Raw genomic sequence first — 26,213 nt, forward strand, 5'->3', positions numbered from 1 at the left:
GAGGTTCAACTCCCTCTCTTATCTCATGGAAATAACGAGGCTGTGGTAATTGTGCTGGAAAAAATGGAAATGAGAAACAGAACTCGGGCAAAGTTAGAGAGAACCAGTGGGGTAGGTAAGTTTGAGGAACCGGCTCGAGATACACTTTTGTTATATTCCATGGAATGCTCTTAACATCCCGATAGAAATGAATATCTGAAGTGCTTTGACAAAAAATACATAAAAAATTTCGTCTGTGGAAGCCGTAGCGCTGTAAAAAGCACGACCAATCATCTGAGCCGGCTAAAGTAACTGGATGGCCTACCTGCCTGTCAGCCTTCCATCTGTGCACAAACTCATCTCGTGCCCTCATTGGTCATGTTCACGTTCGTGTGTGTTGGAGGAGGGGCTCTGTGAGGAAGGGGCAGATTTGTTCCGGCTGTGTATTTTCAAACTCTAGCGCACTCGAGCTGGTTTCTCCAAAATGACCTACCCCACCTTTAAGTCCAGGTTTTTCTAACGGACATGTTCAGGAAACCTGGGTTTTCTGGAACGTGTAGAAAATGGACGGCCACTTCCTGTGTTGAGTTTGAATTAATGTTCTTTAAAAACATCTCCCTGTCCTCTTGTAACCCTGACCCTGATAGACGCAGGAACCCACCACGTCATTTTTTTTACTGTAGTCTTTATTTTTTATTTAATTAGATTGTACTCTGTTATTGATGCACTTTGTACACATTAACGTGAAATACTAGAACTCGTGTTTTCATGACTCCCTGTTTTACTCGTTTCTGAGTAGATGCAAAAATACAACCCTAAGAGTAAATGTGGTGTTTTGTCCGGTGTTCGGTCACAAGAGGGCAGCACATCCACAGGATAGATTTGAGGTTGTTTTAGGTGTTTTCAGTGATTACACACTTAGTTCTTTGCTCTGCCTCTGCACTACTTTTCCAACATTGTTTATTTAACTTCTTAAACTAATGCTGTTTGCATTTCTCTTCTCCAACTCCCCTGTACATTTTCCTTTTCCTTTATAACTTTCATTATGAGCTTTTCCAGTCGCCGTCGAGCCTCCTCCATTTCACAAACAAATCGTATATAATTTCCAATTCTGTTTTGAATGTGATCTTTGCTCCATTTGCATAATAATAATAATAATACATGATAGCGTCACATTTCGGACGTTACTTATGTACCATTTTATTTTTCCTACCTTTTATATTTATTTTATATATAACACAACCTGACTCTGACCCTTTAGTCTTTGTACCTGAGTGACATCAGCAGGTGATTTGATGAGCTTTATGTATGTGGTGTAAACATGGCACAGCTGGGAGAGGAGGAGGAAACAGGGAAAGAAAAACAGAGAAATATTCCCAGTTCCAGTTCCCAAACATTCCTGGAAACGAGCCGTGGGAAATGGGCAGACGTTATTTTTAAATCTCAGAGAGCCTCTTCCTTGAACTATCCAGCATTTTCTCAGAAACCAATCATACAAACTCTAATATTTAATATTTTTAGACGAGACAAAGGGAAAGGATTCAGATCTATACTCAGATACTCACAGGATATCGATGATAAAGTTATATAAATACAAAACGTAGGTGCATTACTTCCAAATGTGTTCAGCACTTTGGTTTATTGTTTGTGCCAAAACAGATATATTTAACCTGGGTCACATGACACACTAACACGAAGGGTCTCTCCAAACTTTAAAAAACAAACCATATCATTGTTATTTATTGATTTTCTTATGAATAAATCCTGATATTTCTGTTGAAAACTAGACTTTTCTTCACACTCCTTAACTCCACCCATCTTCCACCTCAGCAGCAGGTTGCTCTCGTATCTCATTAATAATGATCTTTATAAAGAAACGATGTGCTTTGTTATAACAGGGTCAACAAGTTACACAGATGTTATCTCCATGAATGTAAACGTAGATGCTGAAGTGTTCCTCTTATCGTCTGCATCTGATAAACAAACCTTTATTCTCTTACAGCAGCGGTTCCCAACCTGTGGGCTGCAGCCCTCTAGTGGTCCGCGAAGACATTGCAAGTGGGCCGCCAAATAATTAGTAAAACATTGTGATTTGTGTGGAAACATTTCATTATTACGATTTTTCCTTTCTCTTTCTCGATCCTCCGTAGCAACGGTGATTACAGTCCTTGACAGCGGTCTGTTCTACTGGATTAACAACGTGTCACATGTTCTGAATTGACCAATCAGAATCGAGTATTCAACTAAACCGTGTAATAAAAATGTCGGTTTGTTACTGATGGCCAGCTCCTTTTCTAATTAAAATAAAAAGTACTCGAGAACTTTATTTAGCCTCCGTATTGTTGGTTGAATGTGGGCCGCAAATATTTTAGATTCTTAAGTGGGTTGAAAAAGGTTGGGTACAGCTGTCTTACACCATTCACAATATTAAAGTAGAATAATAAATACAAAACTACAAGATAGGAAACACTTTTGATTTATCATTGATATCAGTAACTTTAATGATATGTGAACCCTAACCCTAAAAAACACAGCTTACACAAAGATTGTATTAAAGCAGATGTTTCCATAGCCCTTAATGATATATCACAATAATCATCCAAACAACAAATTAAAAACACAATATGACATATTACAAGTTTGAACATAGCCTAACTTTGAAAAGAATAATACGAAAAATCCTCCTTTAAAGAGTCATTGTGTGCACTCCAGTGATCGGACAAACATCTGTATCCAGTGGAACAACAGGTTTAGACTCTTTAAAACACAGTGAAAATGACGACAAAGTAAACAAACCTAGAAGCAACAACAGTTACAGTACATGTACGGAGTTTCAGCCAAACACTCTCGGACAGGTTCTGTATCTGAGAGCTGTGAGAGACTGATGAGAAACAGGATCATGTTGGAGCTAAAGGGTGAAAAGTTCCCCAACGCCCTCCAGTGTCGTGACTTTTACAGATGTTCAGTTCAGGTTCATTTCCAAAGGCTGTAAATCAGTCAGACGTTCAGAACAATCACTAAATAACTAACATTAAAGTCGGCTTTGACCTTTTTCCATCAGCTTTGGAAAGTAAAGGTCAAGGTCTTTGGAAACACAGAAATACAAGGAAGTAGTAGGTTTGAGGCACTTTGGTGAACGGGGTGAAGAGCTTTCCGTCAGACGGCTGTTTGTGGTGAAATGCATGTATACTTCTCATCTGATTCACAGCTCTTGAACTTTCTTTTGTCACTCCGTTAGTGGCTTATCTTCAGAAGGAACATTTGTCATAAAGCATCTTCTGCAGAGACACCTTCTTTTGAGTGATTTGCAACCAGTTATCAAACCTGCCGACACACGTTCACATCGCAGAGGGACATTCAGTATTTCTGCAAGAATTTGTTTCTGTAACAGTAAACAAAAGACAGTAGAAGAAACTTCCTCTGGAGAAATATGGAAATGAAAAAGAGAATTATTCGGAAATAAGAGAGTGCGTGTTCTTCCTGATTCCTCTGTGACCTTTGCTTTGATGCATTAAAGGGTCAAACACATCCCAGTTTATTCAGTATAGTTTAATATTCTCTTTTACAGCGAGAGGTCGTCAGTTCTCGTGCGGCTGCTCGTCCCTACAAAAAACCTCCTGAAATGCAAAATGTTATTGTTTAAAGAATGGGTGTAAGAACAAGTATGTGTAGTGGTCATGGAAACGGTTTTACGGAGCAGAACACGTGTCGCAGTTTGGAGAGAAATATAGAAATTAAAGCAATTTTTGAGACTGAGAAAAGTGTTTTAAAGTTTCAGCCCCGATTCCTCCGGCTGTACGACCTTTGTTTTGATGCATTAAAGGTCAAACATGTCCCAGTTTATTCAGTCGTTATGTGTCGTTGAATATTCTCTTTTTACACCGAGAGGTCGTCTGTTCTCGTGCGGCTGCTCGTTCCACTCGTTTTGCTGAATCTGCGTTTGTCCTTCTGACAGATTCCTCCGTTCGGACACATCATCAAACCGCCTGCGCCGCCATTTTGGCTCTGAACGCCCCTGACGTCCCTGCCTGATGGGGGGTAGGAGGCAGTGCCTGTCCTCAGGTATCCGCCATCTTGGATCTGATTGTTCCCAGCTTCCTGCCAGCCAGGAGTGATGAAGGTGTTCTGGTTCTGGTTCTGAGAGAAGCAGCTCATCTGCAGCATGTTCACTTCTTCGGCCATTTTGTGCTTCTCAGTCGCCATGTTCTCAGAGTTCTGTTGGTCAGCCAGGCGGTGGTTTGGGAAGGGGAGGGGCAGGAAGAGAGACGAGCCAATCACACACTGGCTGAAGTCCGGAGGGGGGGTGGAGGGGGGGGGAGGAGAGAGAGAGAGAGAGAGCTGCCGGGCGACAGATGCTTTACCTGAAGCGGCGGCACGGCGGTTCGACAGGTAACCCCTGGAGAGAGAATTAGAAAAGTTAACGTGATTTGAGACTTTTTGAGACCCCAAAAGTGTGATAGAAATGTATAGATGGGACATTTGCACAATTAGCATAAGTTCCGTTAATTAGCATTTGTGGACAAATGTCGTGGCCGCTTTGGACAATTTTGGAGTGTTTTTTAGGTAAATTGAGATTTTTGAGTCCATTTCTGACATTTTCAGGGTCAAAAATGACAGTTTTCACCAGATAGTGGCCCTATTTGTTCTTTGCCATGATTTTGATGAATTCTGGGTGGATTTTGAAGTATTTAGAGGACACTGGACAGATGTTTTGTAACAGTTTACATCAAAGTTGTAGGACCGGTACAGGAACCATCTGGAACGAGATTTAGAGAAGCAAATATATGATATATCTACTGTCTTGCACTATTTTTGTATTTTTTGTATTTGTATTTTTGTATTTTATTATATAACTATGTTGTATTGTTGGAGGAGCTCGGGTCAGAATAATTTCATTGCCTTTTTTGTTGAGACCAAAAGTGTTACGTTAGAAGTGTACAGTAGGGTCTCCAGCACAGACACAGCCGGATGCTAACCTGCATATGTTGGGACATTTACACAATTAGCATACATTGCGTATTTAGCATTATAGACTATTGGCTTGGCTGATTTGGACAATTTTGGAGTAGTATTTGGGTTAATTGAGGATGTTGAATACATGTTTGGCATTTTCATGGTACAAAAGGACAGTGTTATCCAGAAAGTGACCGTATTTGTGCTCTCTTTGGACGGATTTTGATGAATTTTGGGTGGATTTAGAAGTTTGAGAGGACGCTGGACAGATTTTTTGAAAAGGTTAACTTCAACTCAGTTTAAAAGTTGTCGGATATCTGACCGTAAATGGGGCGAAGCCTGCGAGCTAGTTCAGGCAGTCAACTCGAGCACCAATGACACATTAACACGTGACGCACCTCGTCCCTCTCACAACCAACCAATCACATTCTCCTAAACATGGAGCTCTATTTGAGCTGCCAGGTCTTCCTGCCTCTGCCTCGCTATGCTGCTGCTGCTGTGTTCACTTGCTACTGCTACGTTCATGTTCCTGCTGCTTGCCTGCCCCCCCACCACCGCAGCTTCCACCGCAGCTTCCACCGCAGCTTCCACCGCAGCTTCCACCCCAGCTTCCACCCCAGCTTCCACCCCAGCTTCCATCCCAGCTTCCACCCCAGCCTCACCCCAGCTTCCACCCCAGCTTCCACCCCAGCCTCACCCCAGCCTCACCCCAGCTTCCACCCCAGCTTCCACCCCAGCTTCACCCCAGCTTCACCCAAGCCTCACCCCAGCTTCCACCCCAGCTTCCACCCCAGCTTCCACCCCAGCCTCACCCCAGCTTCCACCCCAGCTTCCACCCCAGCCTCACCCCAGCTTCCACCCCAGCTTCCACCCCAGCTTCACCCCAGCTTCACCCAAGCCTCATCCCAGCTTCCACCCCAGCTTCCACCCCAGCCTCACCCCAGCTTCCACCCCAGCTTCCACCCCAGCTTCACCCCAGCTTCACCCAAGCCTCACCCCAGCTTCCACCCCAGCTTCCACCCCAGCTTCCACCCCAGCCTCACCCCAGCTTCCACCCCAGCTTCCACCCCAGCCTCACCCCAGCTTCCACCCCAGCTTCCACCCCAGCTTCACCCCAGCTTCACCCAAGCCTCATCCCAGCTTCCACCCCAGCTTCCACCCCAGCTTCCACCCAAGCTTCACCCCAGCTTCCATCCCAGCTTCCACCCCAGCTTCACCCCAGCTTCACCCCAGCTTCCACCCCAGCCTCACCCCAGCTTCACCCCAGCTTCCACCCCAGCTTCACCCCAGCTTCACCCAAGCCTCATCCCAGCTTCCACCCCAGCTTCCACCCCAGCTTCCACCCCAGCTTCACCCCAGCTTCACCCAAGCCTCATCCCAGCTTCCACCCCAGCTTCCACCCCAGCTTCCACCCCAGCTTCCACCCCAGCCTCACCCCAGCTTCCACCCCAGCTTCCACCCCAGCTTCACCCCAGCTTCCACCCCAGCCTCACCCCAGCTTCACCCCAGCTTCCATCCCAGCTTCACCCCAGCTTCCACCCCAGCTTCACCCCAGCTTCCATCCCAGCTTCCACCCCAGCTTCCACCCCAGCTTCCACCCCAGCTTCCACCCCAGCTTCCATCCCAGCTTCCATCCCAGCTTCCACCCCAGCTTCCATCCCAGCTTCCATCCCAGCTTCCACCCCAGCTTCTACCCCCAGTTTCCACCCCAGCTTCCATCCCAGCTTCACCCCAGCTTCCACCCCAGCCTCACCCCAGCTTCCACCCCAGCTTCCACCCCAGCTTCCATCCCAGCTTCCATCCCAGCTTCCACCCCAGCTTCCATCCCAGCTTCCATCCCAGCTTCCACCCCAGCTTCCACCCCAGCTTCCACCCCAGCTTCCACCCCAGCTTCCACCCCAGCTTCCATCCCAGCTTCCATCCCAGCTTCCATCCCAGCTTCCATCCCAGCTTCCACCCCAGCTTCCATCCCAGCTTCCACCCCAGCTTCCACCCCAGCTTCCATCCCAGCTTCCATCCCAGCTTCCACCCCAGCTTCCATCCCAGCTTCCATCCCAGCTTCCATCCCAGCTTCCATCCCAGCTTCCACCCCAGCCTCACCCCAGCTTCCACCCCAGCTTCCACCCCAGCTTCCATCCCAGCTTCCATCCCAGCTTCCACCCCAGCTTCCATCCCAGCTTCCATCCCAGCTTCCACCCCAGCTTCTGCCCCCAGCTTCCACCCCAGCTTCCATCCCAGCTTCTGCCCCCAGCTTCCACCCCAGCTTCCACCCCAGCTTCCACCCCAGCTTCCACCCCAGCCTCACCCCAGCTTCCACCCCAGCTTCCACCCCAGCTTCCATCCCAGCTTCTACCCCCAGCTTCCACCCCAGCTTCCACCCCAGCTTCCACCCCAGCTTCCATCCCAGCTTCTGCCCCCAGCTTCCACCCCAGCTTCCACCCCAGCTTCCACTCCAGCTTCACCCCAGCTTCACCCCAGCTTCCACCCCAGCTTCCATCCCAGCTTCACCCCAGCTTCCACCCCAGCCTCACCCCAGCTTCCACCTGTAGGCTCGGGGGATAGTTTTCTAATCATCACTCAATGTTCTTTGTAAATCTGCGGAGTGATGAGGCCCGAGCCTAGACGCCAAACTCAACTATATGCTGCTTCTAATAAACATGTTAAGAAACACGTGAGTTGTCTGACTGAACTATGCTGAGGTAATAATGATTACATCGTGCAATCTCACCATGAAGATATCTCAATAACAAACACAATGTGAAAGATTAAGATATCTGAATGCTTCACAAGAAGAGACCTGGAAGTCAATGGTTTTCTGAATGTGTTTCTGGTTGTTGGCCTGAGATAAGGTCTGTGGTTAACACAAGCTGAAGAGATTTGAGATCTGCGGTTTGAAATACGTCAGTAAACGCCCCGCTGGCGAATACAAAGAAAAGAACCACGGTATCTTTCTAAATCTAAACGTATCGAGACCATGCATTTAAAGTCCTATTGAACTCCAGTCAGACGTCGTGAAGCAGTGGTTTTGCTCTTGTAGAAAGAAGCTTTTTATTACACAAAGATTTTCATTTGTAGAAGAAGTCATGTTTTGGCCGCAGGAGGTTTGAGGCTCAGTTTGCTCGACATGAAGTTAAACAAAATAATCACTGAAGGCTTCAAATCGATGCAGGATCTTCGGTGCGGGTGAAAAGAGATCTTTGTTTATCTCCAGTTCTACAAGACGTGCACAAAGAGCCTTTCTTCTCACGGACACTATACTGCTTTCGCTTTAATCAATCTCTAAGGAAACTAACAGGACCCTTTGTTTTTAATATCCGGACCCGCAGCTTTGAGACAGGCGGTTTCTGTTTTCATGTTCTCACTCAACCCAATCTGAGTCTGATCACATCAACAGATCTTTTTCCAAACGTCTTTTATGATGGGTAAACTGAGCTTTAAGTGTGAAATCAGTGAAGTTTATATCGTCCTTTATAAAAGCAGCTTTCCATTTTCTACTCCCGCCAAAAGGGTCATGTTTTCAACTTTGTTTGTTTGTTTGTCAGCAGGATCACGGACAAACCGTTTGCCCGATTTCCCAGAAACTTGGTGAGGAAGAGTAGCCACCGAATAATCTCTTAACATTTGGGGCAAATCGGAATCATGGTTGCGGATACACTCGTTATTATATACTGGTAAAAAAAGCCCTTGGAGTTATGATCAAGTTGGAAAATCAGCGCTCAGACCTGATCATTCAGTCTCTTTTAGATGTTGTTTTTGATTCAAATGAGAGACTGATTTGATACATATTGGGTCAAGAAACGTAGCAGATGCCGCTATAAAGTCTCTGCCTGAAAATAGATGTTATCCGAAGGGTAATATAAGCCTTTAAATGATACTAAGGGATACATAAAAGGAGCTGTGATCTTCTACTCTTTGTTTTAAATAACCTCTGAGACGTGAGAGTCAAAGGCAAACACAATGAATCATCAAGGACATTCTGATTTAAGAAATAATTAAATAAAACACAGAGTATTTAGCAGAGGTGGGAAGTAGTGGAGTACGAATACTTCGTTACTGTACTTAAGTTCATTGTTCTTGTATCAGTACTTTACTCCACTACTTATTTTTCTGACAACTTTATACTTTGACTTCTTACATTTTGAACCCAAATACCTGTACTTTCTACTTCTTACATGTTGAACACAAATACCTGTACTTTCTACTTCTTACATGTTGAACTCAAATACCTGTACTTTCTACTTCTTACATGTTGAACTCAAATACCTGTACTTTCTACTTCTTACATGTTGAACACAAATACCTGTACTTTCTACTTCTTACATGTTGAACACAAATACCTGTACTTTCTACTTCTTACATGTTGAACACAAATACCTGTACTTTCTACTTCTCACATGTTGAACTCAAATACCTGTACTTTCTACTTCTCACATGTTGAACTCAAATACCTGTACTTTCTACTTCTTACATGTTGAACTCAAATACCTGTACTTTCTACTTCTTACATGTTGAACACAAATACCTGTACTTTCTACTTCTCACATGTTGAACTCAAATACCTGTACTTTCTACTTCTCACATGTTGAACTCAAATACCTGTACTTTCTACTTCTTACATGTTGAACACAAATACCTGTACTTTCTACTTCTTACATGTTGAACACAAATACCTGTACTTTCTACTTCTTACATGTTGAACTCAAATACCTGTACTTTCTACTTCTTACATGTTGAACTCAAATACCTGTACTTTCTACTTCTTACATGTTGAACTCAAATACCTGTACTTTCTACTTCTTACATGTTGAACTCAAATACCTGTACTTTCTACTTCTCACATGTTGAACTCAAATACCTGTACTTTCTACTTCTTACATGTTGAACTCAAATACCTGTACTTTCTACTTCTTACATGTTGAACACAAATACCTGTACTTTCTACTTCTCACATGTTGAACACAAATACCTGTACTTTCTACTTCTTACATGTTGAACACAAATACCTGTACTTTCTACTTCTCACATGTTGAACTCAAATACCTGTACTTTCTACTTCTTACATGTTGAACTCAAATACCTGTACTTTCTACTTCTTACATGTTGAACTCAAATACCTGTACTTTCTACTTCTCACATGTTGAACACAAATACCTGTACTTTCTACTTCTTACATGTTGAACACAAATACCTGTACTTTCTACTTCTCTCATTTTCCAAACAGTCTGGTTCCTTTAGTCTGAATGTGTGTTTGGTGATCATTATTATTTAGAGTCATTGCGTGCCTATTGATTCGAACACGATCCGTGTATCCATCATTTCCTGGTCTTCTCTAAAGAAGAGGGACCAATGAAAACGTTGTCATGTTGCCGTTGGTCACCATGGAAACATTCATTAGCTAACAATGACATTATTGTTCTATTAATATAAAGGGAGGTCAGGTACTCTTTAAAACAGCTGCTAGTTATGGGTACTTTTTACTGAAGTACATTTCAAAGCCTCTTTACTTTGACTTGAGGAAATAAGTTTAGTCAGTACTTCTACTTTCACCAGAGTATTTTTAAACACCAGTATGTGTACTTCTTCTACTTGAGTAAAGGATGTGTGTACTTCTACTTGAGTAAAGATTGTGTGTACTTCTACTTGAGTACAGGATGTGTGTACTTCTACTTGAGTAAAGGATGTGTGTACTTCTACTTGAGTAAAGGATGTGTGTACTTCTACTTGAGTACAGGATGTGTGTACTTCTACTTGAGTAAAGGATGTGTGTACTTCTACTTGAGTAAAGGATGTGTGTACTTTTGCCGTCTCTGGTATTTAGTAATGTTCGTGGTACCTGCAGCAGTGCCTCCAGGCCAGGTGGTGCAGCTCCAACACGCTGAGAGCCAGAGAGACGGCCGACACCGTCATCATGAACACGATGAACACGTTCTTCTCCGTGGGTCTGGAGACGTAGCAGTTCACCGGGTGAGGGCAGGGCGAGGCCTGAGGAACAGAGAGAGAGGTTGTGAGTTGATATGTTATATACGGCGTCCCTGCAGGTGAAAACATGGAGACATAACACAACGTGAAAAAACAACACAAATGAACATTTCAAAAAAAAATCACAACAAGTGTTCGTTTTTTATTGAAAAACCAAAACCATTTTCCAAAACAAAACTTTTCTGATGTCAGTATGCTTTCTGATTTGTTCTCGTTATCTTTTCTGAACTGTTGGATTTTCCAGAATGTTCCTGTTATTTTTCATAAAACTTTGCTCTGTTTTCTAAAGTATTTTTTCTCTGAAATGTTGTTTCCAAATATGTTAGGTTTTTCTGAAATGTATTTTTTTTCTAAAGTATTCTTCTCTTTATGGACTTGTTTCTTTCCTGATATGTCGTTGTGCTTTCTGATATATTGTATTCATCTCAAAATGATTAGTATTTGTTACCTTGCAGATGTACAGAGAATGGAGGAAGACTCCGTACATGAAGTACTGGAGGATCAGAAACACCACCTGTACGGAGACACAACCACAGTCACCGCTACACAGAGACAGAAACACACATTAAGGAGGCCCTTCTTCCCGTGTGCTCTATTTTAGTGCATGCAAATGGTCTGCAAAGGCTAAAGTCCCTGTGTTCCCTGTTGAAACGCCTCATTGGACTCCTTTGTTTACTTCCGGAACATAGTGACATCACTACGGAACACTCACGCTCCTATTGGCTAGCTTTCCAAGACATTGTATGTGATAGGCTAAGGGGCGGGACATCGTTAAGCCGGTTGACCAATCACATCAGAGCCGTCCAGCTGACCAATCGGAGCAGACTGGGCTCGGGTCACGTTATATAGAACCAGTGTGTGTACTGTGTGTACTGTACTGAGTGTACTGTGTGTACTGTGTGTACTGTGTGTACTGTACTATGTGTACTGTGTGTACTGTGTGTACTGTACTGTGTGTACTGTGTGTACTGTACTATGTGTACTGTGTGTACTGTGTGTACTGTACTGTGTGTACTGTGTGTACTGTGTGTATGGTACTGTGTGTACTGTGTGTACTGTACTGTGTGTACTGTGTGTACTGTGTGTACTGTGTGTATGGTACTGTGTGTACTGTGTGTACTGTACTGTGTGTACTGTGTGTACTGTGTGTACTGTGTGTACTGTACTGTGTGTACTGTGTGTACTGTGTGTACCTCCATGATGCTGCGGATCAGGATGCTCAGGATGTAGGTCTGCAGCAGCGCTCCTCTCAGATGAACTCGACCCGCAGACAGACCTAAACTCTTCTCCTTTCCTCTCTCCTTGTCTACTTTCCTTCCTTGTTTCTCCTGGCCTGTTTCTTCCCCTCCTCCAGGATCCTCCTCTCTTCCTCCCCCCTCTCCCTCCTCTTCCTCCCTGCTCCTCCTCTTCTCCTCTTGGCGGACGGTGTGCATGGCGTGACCCATGTAGATCAGACTGGGAGTCGACACGAAAACGATCTGGAGAACCTGCCGGAAGAGAAGGGAAGTTAAGTTATGCACAACAACATGTGTCCCCTCTTCTTCATGTCTCTTCTACATCAACATGTGTCCCCTCTTCTTCATGTCTCTTCTACATCAACATGTGTCCCCTCTTCTTCACGTCTCTTCTACATCAACATGTGTCCCCTCTTCTTCATGTCTCTTCTTCATCAACATGTGTCCCCTCTTCTTCATGTCTCTTCTACATCAACATGTGTCCCCTCTTCTTCATGTCTCTTCTACATCAACATGTGTCCCCTCTTCTTCATGTCTCTTCTACATCAACATGTGTCCCCTCTTCTTCATGTCTCTTCTACATCAACATGTGTCCCCTCTTCTTCATGTCTCTTCTACATCAACATGTGTCCCCTCTTTTCCATGTCTCTTCTACATCAACATGTGTCCCCTCTTCTTCATGTCTCTTCTACATCAACATGTGTCCCCTCTTTTCCATGTCTCTTCTACATCAACATGTGTCCCCTCTTCTTCATGTCTCCTCTACATCAACATGTGTCCCCTCTTCTTCATGTCTCTTCTACATCAACATGTGTCCCCTCTTCTTCATGTCTCTTCTACATCAACATGTGTCCCCTCTTCTTCATGTCTCTTCTACATCAACATGTGTCCCCTCTTTTCCATGTCTCTTCTACATCAACATGTGTCCCCTCTTCTTCATGTCTCTTCTTCATCAACATGTGTCCCCTCTTCTTCATGTCTCTTCTACATCAACATGTGTCCCCTCTTCTTCATGTCTCTTCTACATCAACATGTGTCCCCTCTTCTCCATGTCTCTACTACATCAACATGTGTCCCCTCTTCTTCATGTCTCTTCTACATCAACATGTGTCCCCTCTTCTTCATGTCTCTTCTACATCAACACGTGTCCCCTCTTCTTCATGTCTCTTCTACATCAACATGTGTCCCCTCTTCTTCATGTCTCTTCTACATCAACATGTGTCCCCTCTTTTCCATGTCTCTTCTACATCAACATGTGTCCCCTCTTCTTCATGTCTCTTCTACATCAACATGTGTCCCCTCTTCTTCATGTCTCTTCTACATCAACATGTGTCCCCTCTTCTCCATGTCTCTACTACATCAACATGTGTCCCCTCTTCTTCATGTCTCTTCTACATCAACATGTGTCCCCTCTTTTCCATGTCTCTTCTACATCAACATGTGTCCCCTCTTCTTCATGTCTCTTCTACATCAACACGTGTCCCCTCTTCTTCATGTCTCTTCTACATCAACATGTGTCCCCTCTTCTTCATGTCTCTTCTACATCAACATGTGTCCCCTCTGTGGAAAGAGACTCTGAAAGTTTCAGGAACAAAGATTCTCTCTCTTTTTGATCCATTTCTATAAAAACCTGTCTGAAAATGAGCTGATCAGATTTTGGTCACTTTGTGATGTCATAACGATGTGTTGTCTTGTGTAACCATTAGCCAATCAGCAACCAAGGTAACCCCCCCCCCCCTTATCACCTGAATCTCCTCCTAGAGCACCATTGAGTTCTTTGTAACCAAATCTCTCTCAGAGGGGCGTGTGATATATTGATGAAAAACAGCATAATAGGGGAACATACCACAGACTACTGATTATTCTAAACAAATTGTAAAAAGGTTATTTTCCATAACACCATATGGACTTTGATGAACGCATTCTGTTAGCTGTATCCTGCGGATGTTCTTTCTTCCTGTATGTATTCACATTTCTGTGAAGTTCTGGGTAGTTTATGTCTTCCTGTGGAGGTGATAGCATCAGAATTCCTGTCTTGCCAAAAGGAACAGAAGGATGCACATTCATTACACCGTCTAATCCCGACTTTTAAAGACACTGAATTTACGCTTTGCGCCACTGGACTGGTCTCTTAATGCGAGCATTCAAGTATTAACATTAGCCTCCTTTAGCTTAGCGGTGGTGACGTGAAGTCATGTGACCGTGCTGTAGTTCCTTTATAGCCCAACATTAGCCTCCTTTAGCTTAGCGGTGGTGACGGGAAGTCATGTGACCGTGCTGTAGTTCCTTCATAGCCCAACATTAGCCTCCTTTAGCTTAGCGGTGGTGACGTGAAGTCATGTGACCGTGCTGTAGTTCCTTTATAGCCCAACATTAGCCACCTTTAGCTTAGCGGTGGTGACGGGAAGTCATGTGACCGTGCTGTAGTTCGGTATAGTTAACATGTGGAGATTATCCTGCTGAACTAAACGTGTAAGATTCATAAACGTTTCTTTGACACAGAGATTATTTCCTCACATGCCATCATCACACTAAGTGTATCTTCTTGTTACCCAGTATCGAATGTGTGCGATGGGGAACGCTCGGTCGTAGCACACGTTCTCGCAGCCCGGCTGCTCGGTGTCACAGTTAAAGTCTTCCTGCTCGTCTCCCCACGACGACTCGGCGGCGGTGCCCAGCACCAGGATCCGGAAGATAAAGAGGACCGTCAGCCACACCTGTGCAGAAAAAACAACAAACATATATCAAACTCTCAGAAACAATCACATATAGATACTGAATGGAAATCATGATAATAATGGAGGAGCTCCTGGAAATAGGTGTTAGTGCTATAGAAATGTGGACTAAGTTTGCATAAAAAGGATTTATTGTGTATTAAGTGAAAGATGCATAAAATCTAAAATCATTTTCGCTATTCAAAATTATTTAAAATGACTTCTTTAGCAGTACAAATAACTGGTCAAAATAACTTATTATATAGTCAAAGTAATGTGTCCTGTACTTTAATTGCTCCTAAAACTATTTAGGAACATTTAAAGTGGACGTTACATAACATTTATGAAAATGTTTGTTATTTGACATTTTTTAAATGACTTCTGTACAATGTAAACACACAGCCTGTACCACTAGCCTAAACTGGGATACACACAATTAAACAGGAAAACATGAAAACATATATATTTATACATGTTAAATATATTATTTATTCTATTTGGGTTTGTATATGTCTATGAGAGGAAGTCTGGTGCCTGGCATGCAATGTGTGTGTGTGTGTGTGTGTGTGTGTGTGTGTGTGTGTGTGTGTGTGTGTGTGTGTGTGTGTGTGTGTGTGTGTGTGTGTGTGTGTGTGTGTGTGTGTGTGTGTGTGTGTGTGTGTGTGTGTGTGTGTGTGTGTGTGTGTGTGTGTGTGTGTGTGTGTGTGTGTGTGTGTGTGTGTGTGTGTTTTAACCTTGCCAACAGAGGTAGAGTGCTCCTGTACTTCCTCCAGGAAGTTTCCCAGTAAGCTCCAGTCTGCCATGCTGGGTTAGAGCTCAGAACACCCTTTGTATTTAAAATCTCTCAGAAGTCAGTCTGCAGGACCTCGATCCACCTGAAGAACAGAGAGCATGGTGTTAAAGGTCCCCTATCATACTGTTTCTCATCAATATATCACAGGTCTCATATATATCCAGAGCCTGTCTCTGATTGGCTGAAACACCAAACAGATCATTGCAGCATTACCCACAATCCCCTCTGTTTCAGCCCTGTTTCCAAAGTGCTGATTCTCTGTCTGTTACTTTAGATGAAAATAAGGATTACTTTCACCAGCTGATTCCCAGTCTGGATTACTCCATCCAACACATCCACCCCAGCAGCTCTCTCCACAGCATATTCCTTCTCCCACACACCCAGACCCTCTGGCAGAGGAGGGGGCTCTGGTCTCCTGCTCTCTCCCAACTGGAGCTTTTCCCTCTTCAAGCTACCTGACTTCACTCCTTCCTCCTTTGAATTCCATGCCGTCACAGTAACCCATCCTATACAATGAACCATTGTTGTTCTCTACCGTCCACCAGGCGCCTTGGGGGACTTCTTGGAGGAGTTAGATCATCTCCTCTCACACATCCCTGAAACTGGCCCTCCCGCTGTACTTCTCGGAGACTTCAACCTCCAGACAGGGAAGACATCTGAACTAACATCTCTGTGAACCACCTTTGCTCTCTCACTGTCTCCATCCCCACCAACTCATAACGCTGGCAATGTCCTTGATCTCATATTCTCAAGGAACTGCTCTACTTCTAACCTCTCTGTAAACCCGCTCCACACCTCCGATCACTTCTTCATTTCATTCTCTCTACCTCTTTCACACCTCCAATCACTTCTTCATTTCATTCTCTCTACCCCTTTCCAAACATAACAACCTAATCTCTTCTAACTCTGCACCTGTCCGCCGTAACCTTCGTTCCCTCTCCCCTTCTACCTTTGCCTCATCGGTGCTCTCAGCCCTCCCTTCCTCTGACTCCTTCCAACTCCTGCCTCCAAACTGCAGAAACTCTCCTCTCTGGACTCTCTCTCTCCTCTCTCCTCTCTCATCCTCTCTGGACTCTCTCTCTCCTCTCTCCTCCTCTCTGGACTCTCTCTGTCCTCTCTACTCTCTCATCCTCTCTGGACTCTCTCTCTCCTCTCTCCTCCTCTCTGGACTCTCTCTGTCCTCTCTACTCTCTCGTCCTCTCTGGACTCTCTCTGTCCTCTCTGGACTCTCTCTGTCCTCTCACATCTCTGCAGGCTCGTCAGTCCCCTCCTGCTCCCTAGCTAAATGACGCACTGCGTGCTAATAGAACCATCCTTCGGGCAGCAGAGCGGAAACGGTGGAAATCCAATCACCATGACGACCTCCTAACCTATCAGGCTCTCCTCTCCTCTTTCTCTGCTTCCATCTCTCAGGCAAAAAGCACTTTCTTTCAAGATCCAATCTTCCTATTCCAACCCCAAAAAACTATTTTCCATCTTCTCCACCCTCTTGGACCCCCCCAAAGCCCCTTCCCCCTCCTCTCTCTTGGACCCCCCCAAAGCCCCTCCTCCCTCCTCCCTTCTGTCAAGCGACTTTGTTAACTACTTTGAAAAAAAGGTTGATGATATTCGCTCTTCTTTTTCTGACTCACCTTTACTCACCGCTGGGTGACCAGACCCTCCCTTCACCCACACACTGACCTCCTTTTCCTCTGGGTCACCAGACCCTCCCTTCACCCACACACTCACCTCCTTCTCCCCTCTCTCTCCAAGTGAGGGTCTTACCCTCATTACCTCTGCCCGTCCTACCACCTGTCCTCTGGACCCTATCCCCTCAAGCCTCCTTCAGACTATCGCTCCTGATATTCTACCGTTTCTCATTTCATCAACACTTCTCTAACTTCTGGTCACTTTCCAAACAGTCTCAAGGAGGCAAGAGTAAACCCTCTCCTAAAGAAACCCACTCTCAATCCGTCTGATGTTAGAAACTACAGACCCGTCTCTCTCCTCCCGTTCCTGTCTAAAACACTTGAACTGTCTTTAAATAACTCTCCTGTTATCTCCATCAGAACAACCTTCTGGATCCGCACCAGTATGGTTTCAAGGCAGGTCACTCAACAGAAACTGCTCTCCTTGCTGTCTCTGATATATATATATATATATATTCAAATTTCTTTATTAGGATAAACCCCTTGAGGTGAATCACCTCGTTTTCAAGGGGGTCCCAAGAAAACAAATAACAAACAAGTACAACATACAAACAACATTCACACACATACATCGGAAGAAATAACCAAGAAATTACAAACATTCAGCCTAAGCATACAGCACATGGTAATACATTATAGGCGGTTACATTGAATGCATATCATTGGGTAGAGTAAAGTAGAGTAGCTGTACTATATATACAAAATCATAACAATAAAGACTTAGAAATAAAGACTTAGAAATGGGCAATAGGTGGGTCATCTCATGAGGAGATGGTGAAATAAGATGGAGCCTCAACAACCCTTAAACAATAAATAAAGTACTTCAGGTCATACAAAAACATTCAACCTTGAGGTGAGACGACAATGCACGCTTGAACAAAGTCAGAGTAGGGAGAGATCTGATGGTAGCAGGTAAGTTATTCCAATCAGCAGGAGCTTTAAATTTGAAGGCTCTTTTGCCAATGTCCTTTTTAACTAGAGGAACGCTGAAGAAGAGCTGAGAGGTATGTCTAACTTGGTGGGTTGATGTAAAACGAAAGAGATACTGTTTCAAATATGGGGGATAATTAAAGTTGAAACTTTTATAAATGAACTCAAGCCAGTGCAAATGTCTTCTCAAATCAGGAGAAGGGAGATTGAGGTTTAGGTACAGTGCACAGTGGTGTGTATGGAAATCACAACCGAGAATAAATCTACACATTCTATTGTAAGCAATGTTTAGCGGGGCTAGAACAGATTTCGGAGCATTGAGATAAACAACGTCACAATAGTCTAATAAGGGAAATAGCAGTTGGGTAGCAAGTTTTTTCCTAACTTTTAAGGTAAAACAGTGCCGAGAGCGGTAAAGAGTACCGAGACCAAAGTTTACTTTATGCAGTATATGATCAATATGAGGTTTGAATGAAAGGTTAGAGTCAAGCCATACCCCTAAATATTTAAAACTGTCAACTCTATGCAGAATTGTACCATCATTGCAAGAAATATCACATGAGCCAGTCAAAGATTTGAGTTTGTGTCGGGTACCAAAGATCATAGAGAAGGATTTAGTTTTGTTCAAAAGTAACTTGTTCTGGAATAGCCAGTCTTGCAGGAGGGTGAAATCTGACTGGAGTGAAACTTGAATTTGAGAGAGATTTGGTTTTGATGTGTAAATAACGGTATCATCTGCATATAGATGAACATTACAGTTTTGAAAAATGGAGGGCAAATTGTTTATATAAATGGTGAAAAGTAGTGGTCCAAGTGTAGAGCCCTGAGGTACTCCACTATGCTGTATAAGGAGATCAGAACTTTTCCCATTCAAAATAACACACTGTTTTCGATTATGTAAATATGAGCTAAACCAAAGTAATGCACTTCTAGAAAGTCCAATAGCATATAATTTATCAAGTAGTAAATAGCGATCAACAACATCAAAAGCTTTGGTAAGATCAATAAAGATGGCACCAGTTAACTCCCCTCTATCAGCTGCAGAGAACACATCATTTGTGAATTTAAGTAGGGCAGTAGCTGTAGAATGATTTGATCTAAAACCAGATTGAAGGGGTGTGAGAATGTTGTTAATACTAAGGTATAGTGAAAGTTGGTTAAAGATGATTTTTTCAAATATTTTGGCAACAGAGCATAGGATGGAGATAGGCCTGTAATTATTGCAATCAAGCTGATCACCACTTTTATGAAGAGGAATAATACGTGCATATTTCCAGATAAGTGGTAGTTCGCTGGAGACAAGTGACAGGTTGAATAAATCAGTAAGAGGGTACATAATAATATTGGCGGCTAGCTTGAGAAAACGATTTTCAACCCCATCAAGTCCAGCACCACTGCTTACCTTTAATTCACAAATTACTTTCTGCACTTCAGTTGGTCGTATTTTCCGAAAGGAAAAAGAACTGGTACAAGGTGGCATATTACCAAGAGAACTGGTAGTCGGTTGACTGTCAGGGAGAAGCGAGGAGCAGACAGACGAGAAATGATTGTTGAAGACCTGGGAAATAGATAGTGGATCATGTAGAATATTGCCATCAAGCTTAATTTGATTAATTTGATTAATTGAATGTTTTTCAGAGATGTTAGTAATTGTTTTAATTTTTCTCCAGAATTCTTTGGGATTTTTAAAGTCACCAGTCAGGCATTCTCTGTAGTAAATAGCTTTGGCATTAGAAGTTTTAGTTTTGCTTAGATTTCTCAGTTTTCTATATATTTCCCAGTCAGCATTGTCTCTTGTCAGATGGTATGTTGTCCATGCTTTGTCCCTTTTCCTAAAGAGGTCAATAAGTTCAGGACTGATCCAGGGGAGATGTCTACCCTTTACCTTAATAGTTTTCCATGGTGCATGTTTATCTACTACTTTTGTGAACTCGGAGAGAAAAAAATCCCATGCATCTTGAACATAAGGTATTAACTGAAATCTGTCCCAGTTAATAGCAAGTAAATCATTCAAAAATAAGTCAAGATTCAGTTTTTTATATTGTCTGATACTAATCAACTTAGGGGGCACTTTCGGAATTTTAATTTTCCACACACAGTAAACAACACAATGGTCACTAAAACAGTCTGACATGATACCAGACTTGGAAAATCTGTCAGGATGAGAAGCCAGTATCCAGTCAAGAAGAGTTTGAGACCGGGGTGTAATACGAGTAGGCTCTTTAATAAGTTGAGTTAGGTTTAGATTATTTAGTAGATTTTTTTCTTTAGAGCATGATTTATCAAGCCAATTTTTGTTAAAGTCACCAAGTATTATTAGTTCGCCTTTCTGAGAAATAGAATTGATGGAATTGATGGTGGAGATTATATTATTAAAGGAATCAGCAGGGGATGATGGTGGTCTATATACACTTCCAATGATCAGTCGCTTGTTTTCATGCAGTGTGATTTTAACAAAAATACATTCAAAAAGATAAGCTTCAACAGGGGGAGTAATCAATTCAGAAGCGAGCTCTGCTAACACAAAAATGGCCACACCTCCACCCAATGAGACTCTGTCAGATCTGTATAAATTGTAATTTGTCAAATTAATTTCATTATTTGATATATGACTACCTAGCCAGGTCTCCGAAAGTGTGATAATGTGTGGCTTATGCATAATGACCCATACACGAAGCTGGTTAATTTTTGACACCAAACTCCTGATATTAAGATGAATAATTTTTAATCCTTTTGCCTCATTCATAAGGTTTCAGTAACATAGGAAATAGCAGTGTTTTGTGAGTACAGCATTTGTAGGCTAAGGTCAAACTAGATGCAAGGCTGAAGTCTATTTTCGATTTAATTAATAGGCAGAAATCAAAATCCCGATCATACAAGCACACACAGCCGCAACAAAAACAACAACAACAACAAAAACAAACAAACATTCCCCACAAGAGGCCCATCAGGCCCAGGGGCTGATCCCCAGGCAGTCCCATGAGTGAACAAACTAGCCAGAGATAAAGTTTACAAAAGAAATACAATAAAAACAGATAAAGTAAATAAACAAACAAACTTAGGAGAAACTCGAAACTCGAGTCTGCATTCAGTTAAATAAATGTGTAGCTTAGAGAGGAGTATCACCTGCCACTACTGACAGCACAAGTCACGTGAGGCAGTTTAGCCAACGGCAAGACCACATTATTCTGACGTCAGATAGAAACAAGGAAGTAAACAAAGACAAGCATGGACTAATATGACATACCAGCAGCTGGTGAGTTCGGTTCGGACATGAAAGCCGCTTCAGCGCGCTTATGATGAACTGCACACTGCTAAAGCAGCCTCCCTCTCCTCTGTCATCATCCTTCTGGACCTGTCTGCTGCATTCCACACAGTGAACCATCGGATCCTCCTTCGCACTGTCCAAGAACTTGGAGTTTCAGGCTCTGCACTTTCCCTCCTCACCTCATACCTCAAAGACCTACAGGGTAACTTGGAGAGGGTCCGAGTCCGACCCTTGTCAATTAACTACAGGGGTCCCTCAGGGCTCTGTTCTCGGTCCCCTCCTCTTCTCCTTGTACACAAACTCGCTCGGACCAGTCATTAGCCCGCATGGTTTTTCATACCACTGCTACGCTGACGACACCCAACTAATTCTGTCCTTTCCCCGCTCAGAGACCCAGGTCGTCGCACGCATCTCTGCTTGCCTAGCAGACATCTCTCAGTGGATGTCTGCTCACCACCTCAAGCTCAACCTTGACAAGACTGAACTGCTTTTCCTTCCGGGAAAAGATTGTCCCACTCTTGACCTAACAATCAACATCGGCACGTCTGTTGTTTCCCCGACTCAGACTGCAAGGAGTCTGGGTGTGACCCTAGATAACAAACTGTCCTTCACTGCAAACATCTCTGCTACAACCCGCTGCTGCAGATACACTCTTTACAACATCAGGAGGATACGTCCCCAGCTGACCCAGAAAGAGACGCAGGTTCTGGTCCAGGCTCTCGTCATCTCACGCCTAGACTACTGCAACTCCCTCCTGGCTGGTCTACCTGCATGTGCCCTCCGACCTCTGCAGCTCACCCAGAATGCAGCGCCTCGTCTGGTCTTCAACCTTCCTAAATGTTCCCACACCACGCCGCTCCTCCGCTCCCTTCACTGGCTTCCAGTAACTGCTAGAATCCACTTCAAGACACTGGTGCTTGCGTACCATGCTGTGAATGGATCTGGCCCTTCCTACATCCAGGACATGGTTAAACCGTACACCCCAGCACGTGCACTCCGCTCTGCATCAGCCAAACAGCTCGCTGCACCCGCACTGCGAGGGGGACCCAAGTTCCCATCAGCAAAAACACGTGGGTTTGCTATCCTGGATCCAAAATGGTGGAATGAGCTCCCCATTGAAATCAGGACAGCAGAAAGCTTACACATCTTCTTCAGACTGAAAACTCATCTCTTTAGACTCCACTTCGAGCGATAGAATTACTAACAAAGCACTTATATACTAATAAAGGGCTGGCTTATCTAGAGCCAGTTGAGTAGCACTTGAAATGTTTGGCTCTATGAAACCTGATGTTTTCTTCAAGGTTGTATTTTGTTGGTCGAACGCACTTATTGTAAGTCCCTTTGGATAAAAGCGTCAGCTAAATGAAATGTAAAGTAAAGTATAGCAGAATTATGAAAGAGGATTAGGGCAACGCGTGAATTTTCTTTTTGCAAAATTACCAAAAGTCATTTTATTTTCAAAGTTAAAAGTTAGAATTCTGTCTTTTCCTAAGAATCTTGACTTTTTCTCAGATTCTGACTTTTTCTCCGATTTGGACTTTTTTTTTTATCAGGTTTTGAATTTCTCTTAGATTTAGATTTTTTTTTTTTTAGAAATAGACCTTTTTCGACGAATTTAGACTTTTTTCTCAGAATTTGTCTTTTTTCTAAGAATCTTGACTTTTTCTCTGATATTGACTTTTTTCTAAGAATGTTTTTCTCAGATTTAGATTTTTTTCTCAGATTTTGAATTTTTTTCTCAGATTTTGACTTTTTTCTCAGATTTTGCAATTTAGAAAAAAAATTATAAGAATTTAGAGAATTTTTGTTCTCAGTTTTAGTATTTCTCCTAGATTTTGAATTTTTCTTAGAAATTGACCTTTTTGGATGAATTTTGAATTTTTTTTTTTCAAGAATCTTGACTGAAGAGGATGTTTTCCTTTTTAATTATCAGACAGGAAATTTATCTCCAACTAATTTACGTATACCTATGTACCAAATCCTAATATTCACCTAATACAACTGTAATAATGTAGTTGTTGCTGGCTGGTGTGTGATGGTGGTTAGCAAATGTGTGTGTGTCTGTAAATGTGTGTGTTTGTATATGTGTGTGTGTTCTTGTATTATTTTGACCCTGTGACCCTCTCTCAGACCCTGTTAATAAATAGGTCTGGACCCAAGTCTTAGTTTAGCTTCAGCCTCAGTTCTCACACTCCTCTCCGTCGGGAAGGAAAACTAGACTTAGGACTGCACACACACACACACACACACACACACACACACACACACACACACACACACACACACACACACACACACACACACACACACACACACACACACACACACACACACACACACACACACACACACACACACACACACACACACACACACACACACACACACACACACACACACACACACACACACACACACACTGGCATACTTAAACATCTTGAGGTTTCCATGCACTAGGTTAGTTTTGAAAGTGTTTCCTAAAATAAGTTGAACCCGCAGGAAGAGAAAAAACATGACGAGAGAATTTAAGAGAAAGAAAAATGTCCGTTATTTATGAAACATCCCTCACATGCCCCTCCCTTCCTGTTTTTGTAATGCCCAAAGGCTTTGGAAATTGTTTTGGGTGCGTGTGCGTGTGCGTGTGTGCGTGTGCGTGTGCGTGTGTGTGTGTGTGTGTGTGTATGTGTGTTTATGTCTTTCACGAGTGCTCCCAGCATCATTAATAACAATATTACTTCCTTGTATAGACTTTCGCCTGACCTCTACGTGAATGTGTGTGTGTGTGCACATTATTCAGCATTCAGCATTGTTGTGCATCCTGTCTCGATAACACACACACACACACACACACACACACACACACACACACACACACACACACACACACACACACACACACACACACACACACACACACACACACACACACACACACACACTCTCTCTCTTTGCTTGTTAACAGAAACAATACATGTTGAGTCGTTGGCATCCCTCTCAGACCTGAGGATGTTTGTCATCTGATAATAAGACTTATTTTTAAATGTCACTATTAGTACTCATTAGGTCAGCGCGATGAACCCGTGAGACATTACTCAAAAGAAAACAACAAGTCTGAAGTAGTTTAATTATTCTCCTTTCAATTTCCATTTTGTTCTTTTTTACTTTTTACTAAATCACAATAGGATTTAAGTATTTTAAGAAGCACTTGCACTGAACTGTCCGGTTAAATCCTTTTTTTCACATTTTAATTCTGCATGTTAATGTTTAATTTGGAGGGAACTGTCTGAAAGGCCTCATTGGACTCCCCTTGTTTACATCCGGAACATAGTGACATCACAATGTAACACTCCCTGAATCAAATGAACATCTAATGAAACAACAGTGCTTTGAATGTTGTTTTAAATCAGTGAATATTCAGCCCTTAATTAAAGGATAAACTCTGACTGATCTATGATTTCAGTTTCAAGTCTAAAGTTGCTAAATTTGAACTTGAGATAGAAAAATAAAAAGTTTGATATCAGATTAATATGAGTGTTAAAGATGAACGCACACGTTACCTGATTTAGGATCGCGTTCAGCCCGAGAAACTCTGGGAAAAGTCGATTAAATCTTAGCTGTCCTCGTGTTGTTAAGCTGCCTTTGAGCAAGGCACTTCCTTACTTTCCTCTCTTGTCCTCAGTAGAAGATATTAGTATGTTTTCTGATTTGCAGGAGTCCAAAAGTCTCGTCTTTAGTCACAAATGTGTTCAAAATAAGCCCTTAAATTTAAAGTTGAGGCAAAAATCAAGTTTGTAGAAAACAGACAAACACTTCAACAGATTCAGATTGCAGTCAGTCTGAGAGAGTCTTCACAAAGTGGATGAAATCTCCGCTCTCCTCGGCAGCTATCGTTAAGCTGCCTTTGAGCAAGGCACTTCGTCCTTCCCTCACCTATCCTCAGAAGGGAAATATAGGTGTGTTTTCTGGTTTGCACGGTTCCAAAAATCTTGTCTTAAGTCACAAATTTGTCCAGCTTGGGTCCGAAGGAAATATAGGGATGTTATCCGCCTTATCTTTGTCTCAAAGTGAAGTCTCTCAAAGTGAAGTCTCTCAAAGTGAAGTCTCTCAAAGTGAAGTCTCAAAGTGAAGTCTCTCAAAGTGAAGTCTCTCAAAGTGAAGTCTCAAAGTGAAGTCTCTCAAAGTGAAGTCTCTCAAAGTGAAGTCTCTCAAAGTGAAGTCTCTCAAAGTGAAGTCTCAAAGTGAAGTCTCTCAAAGTGAAGTCTCTCAAAGTGAAGTCTCTCAAAGTGAAGTCTCTCAAAGTGAAGTCTCAAAGTGAAGTCTCTCAAAGTGAAGTCTCTCAAAGTCAAGTCTCTCAAAGTCAAGTCTCTCAAAGTGAAGTCTCAAAGTGAAGTCTCTCAAAGTGAAGTCTCTCAAAGTCAAGTCTCTCAAAGTCAAGTCTCTCAAAGTCAAGTCTCTCAAAGTCAAGTCTCTGAAAGTGAAGTCTCTCAAAGTGAAGTCTCTCAAAGTCAAGTCTCTCAAAGTCAAGTCTCTCAAAGTCAAGTCTCTCAAAGTCAAGTCTCTCAAAGTGAAGTCTCTGAAAGTGAGCCTGAGAGAGAAAAGTCTGAAGAGAAGTCAGACGATGTCATCAGAGTGTGTCCCCAAAGGAGTGACCATAAGTGTGTGTGTGAGACTCTG

The 26,213-nt window shown here is 42.9% G+C and overlaps 1 protein-coding gene across 4 annotated transcripts; it reads right to left on the bottom strand.

The window, feature by feature from the left end:
* Positions 1-2,439: 2,439 nt before the first annotated feature.
* Positions 2,440-25,678, bottom strand: LOC307027712 (gap junction alpha-5 protein-like). 4 transcript variants are annotated; one of them, XM_079696001.1, is made up of 7 exons: positions 25,097-25,678; positions 15,595-15,735; positions 14,699-14,863; positions 12,105-12,398; positions 11,360-11,425; positions 10,766-10,914; positions 2,440-4,375 (listed from the first exon to the last, which is right to left on the bottom strand). In XM_079696001.1, the coding sequence occupies exons 2-7, from the start codon at positions 15,661-15,663 to the stop codon at positions 3,856-3,858; spliced, it is 1,263 nt and encodes a 420-aa protein (XP_079552127.1). In that variant the 5' UTR covers positions 15,664-15,735; positions 25,097-25,678; the 3' UTR covers positions 2,440-3,855. The 4 variants fall into 4 exon arrangements, with proteins under 4 accessions (XP_079552127.1, XP_079552129.1, XP_079552130.1 ...); XM_079696003.1 differs by lacking the exon at positions 25,097-25,678 and adding an exon at positions 16,524-16,687 and having other exon boundaries at positions 15,595-16,480; XM_079696004.1 differs by lacking the exon at positions 11,360-11,425.
* Between the last annotated feature and the right edge of the window lie 535 nt (positions 25,679-26,213).

Source organism: Notothenia rossii (assembly GCF_949606895.1).
Source record: "Notothenia rossii genome assembly, contig: scaffold_269, whole genome shotgun sequence".
In the NCBI taxonomy this organism is placed as follows: domain Eukaryota; kingdom Metazoa; phylum Chordata; class Actinopteri; order Perciformes; family Nototheniidae; genus Notothenia; species Notothenia rossii.

What these genes read in the sequence shown, in the direction of transcription:
- LOC307027712 (XM_079696001.1), bottom strand. Translation starts at nt 15,663, where the DNA reads ATGGCAGACTGGAGCTTACTGGGAAACTTCCTGGAGGAAGTACAGGAG. An exon ending in TCGCACACATTCGATACTGG is followed by an intron (nt 12,399 to 14,698) that starts GTAACAAGAAGA and finishes CTCTTCCGGCAG; the next exon opens with GTTCTCCAGATCGTTTTCGT. An exon ending in GCCTGGAGGCACTGCTGCAG is followed by an intron (nt 4,376 to 10,765) that starts GTACCACGAACA and finishes TTCTCTCTCCAG; the next exon opens with GGGTTACCTGTCGAACCGCC.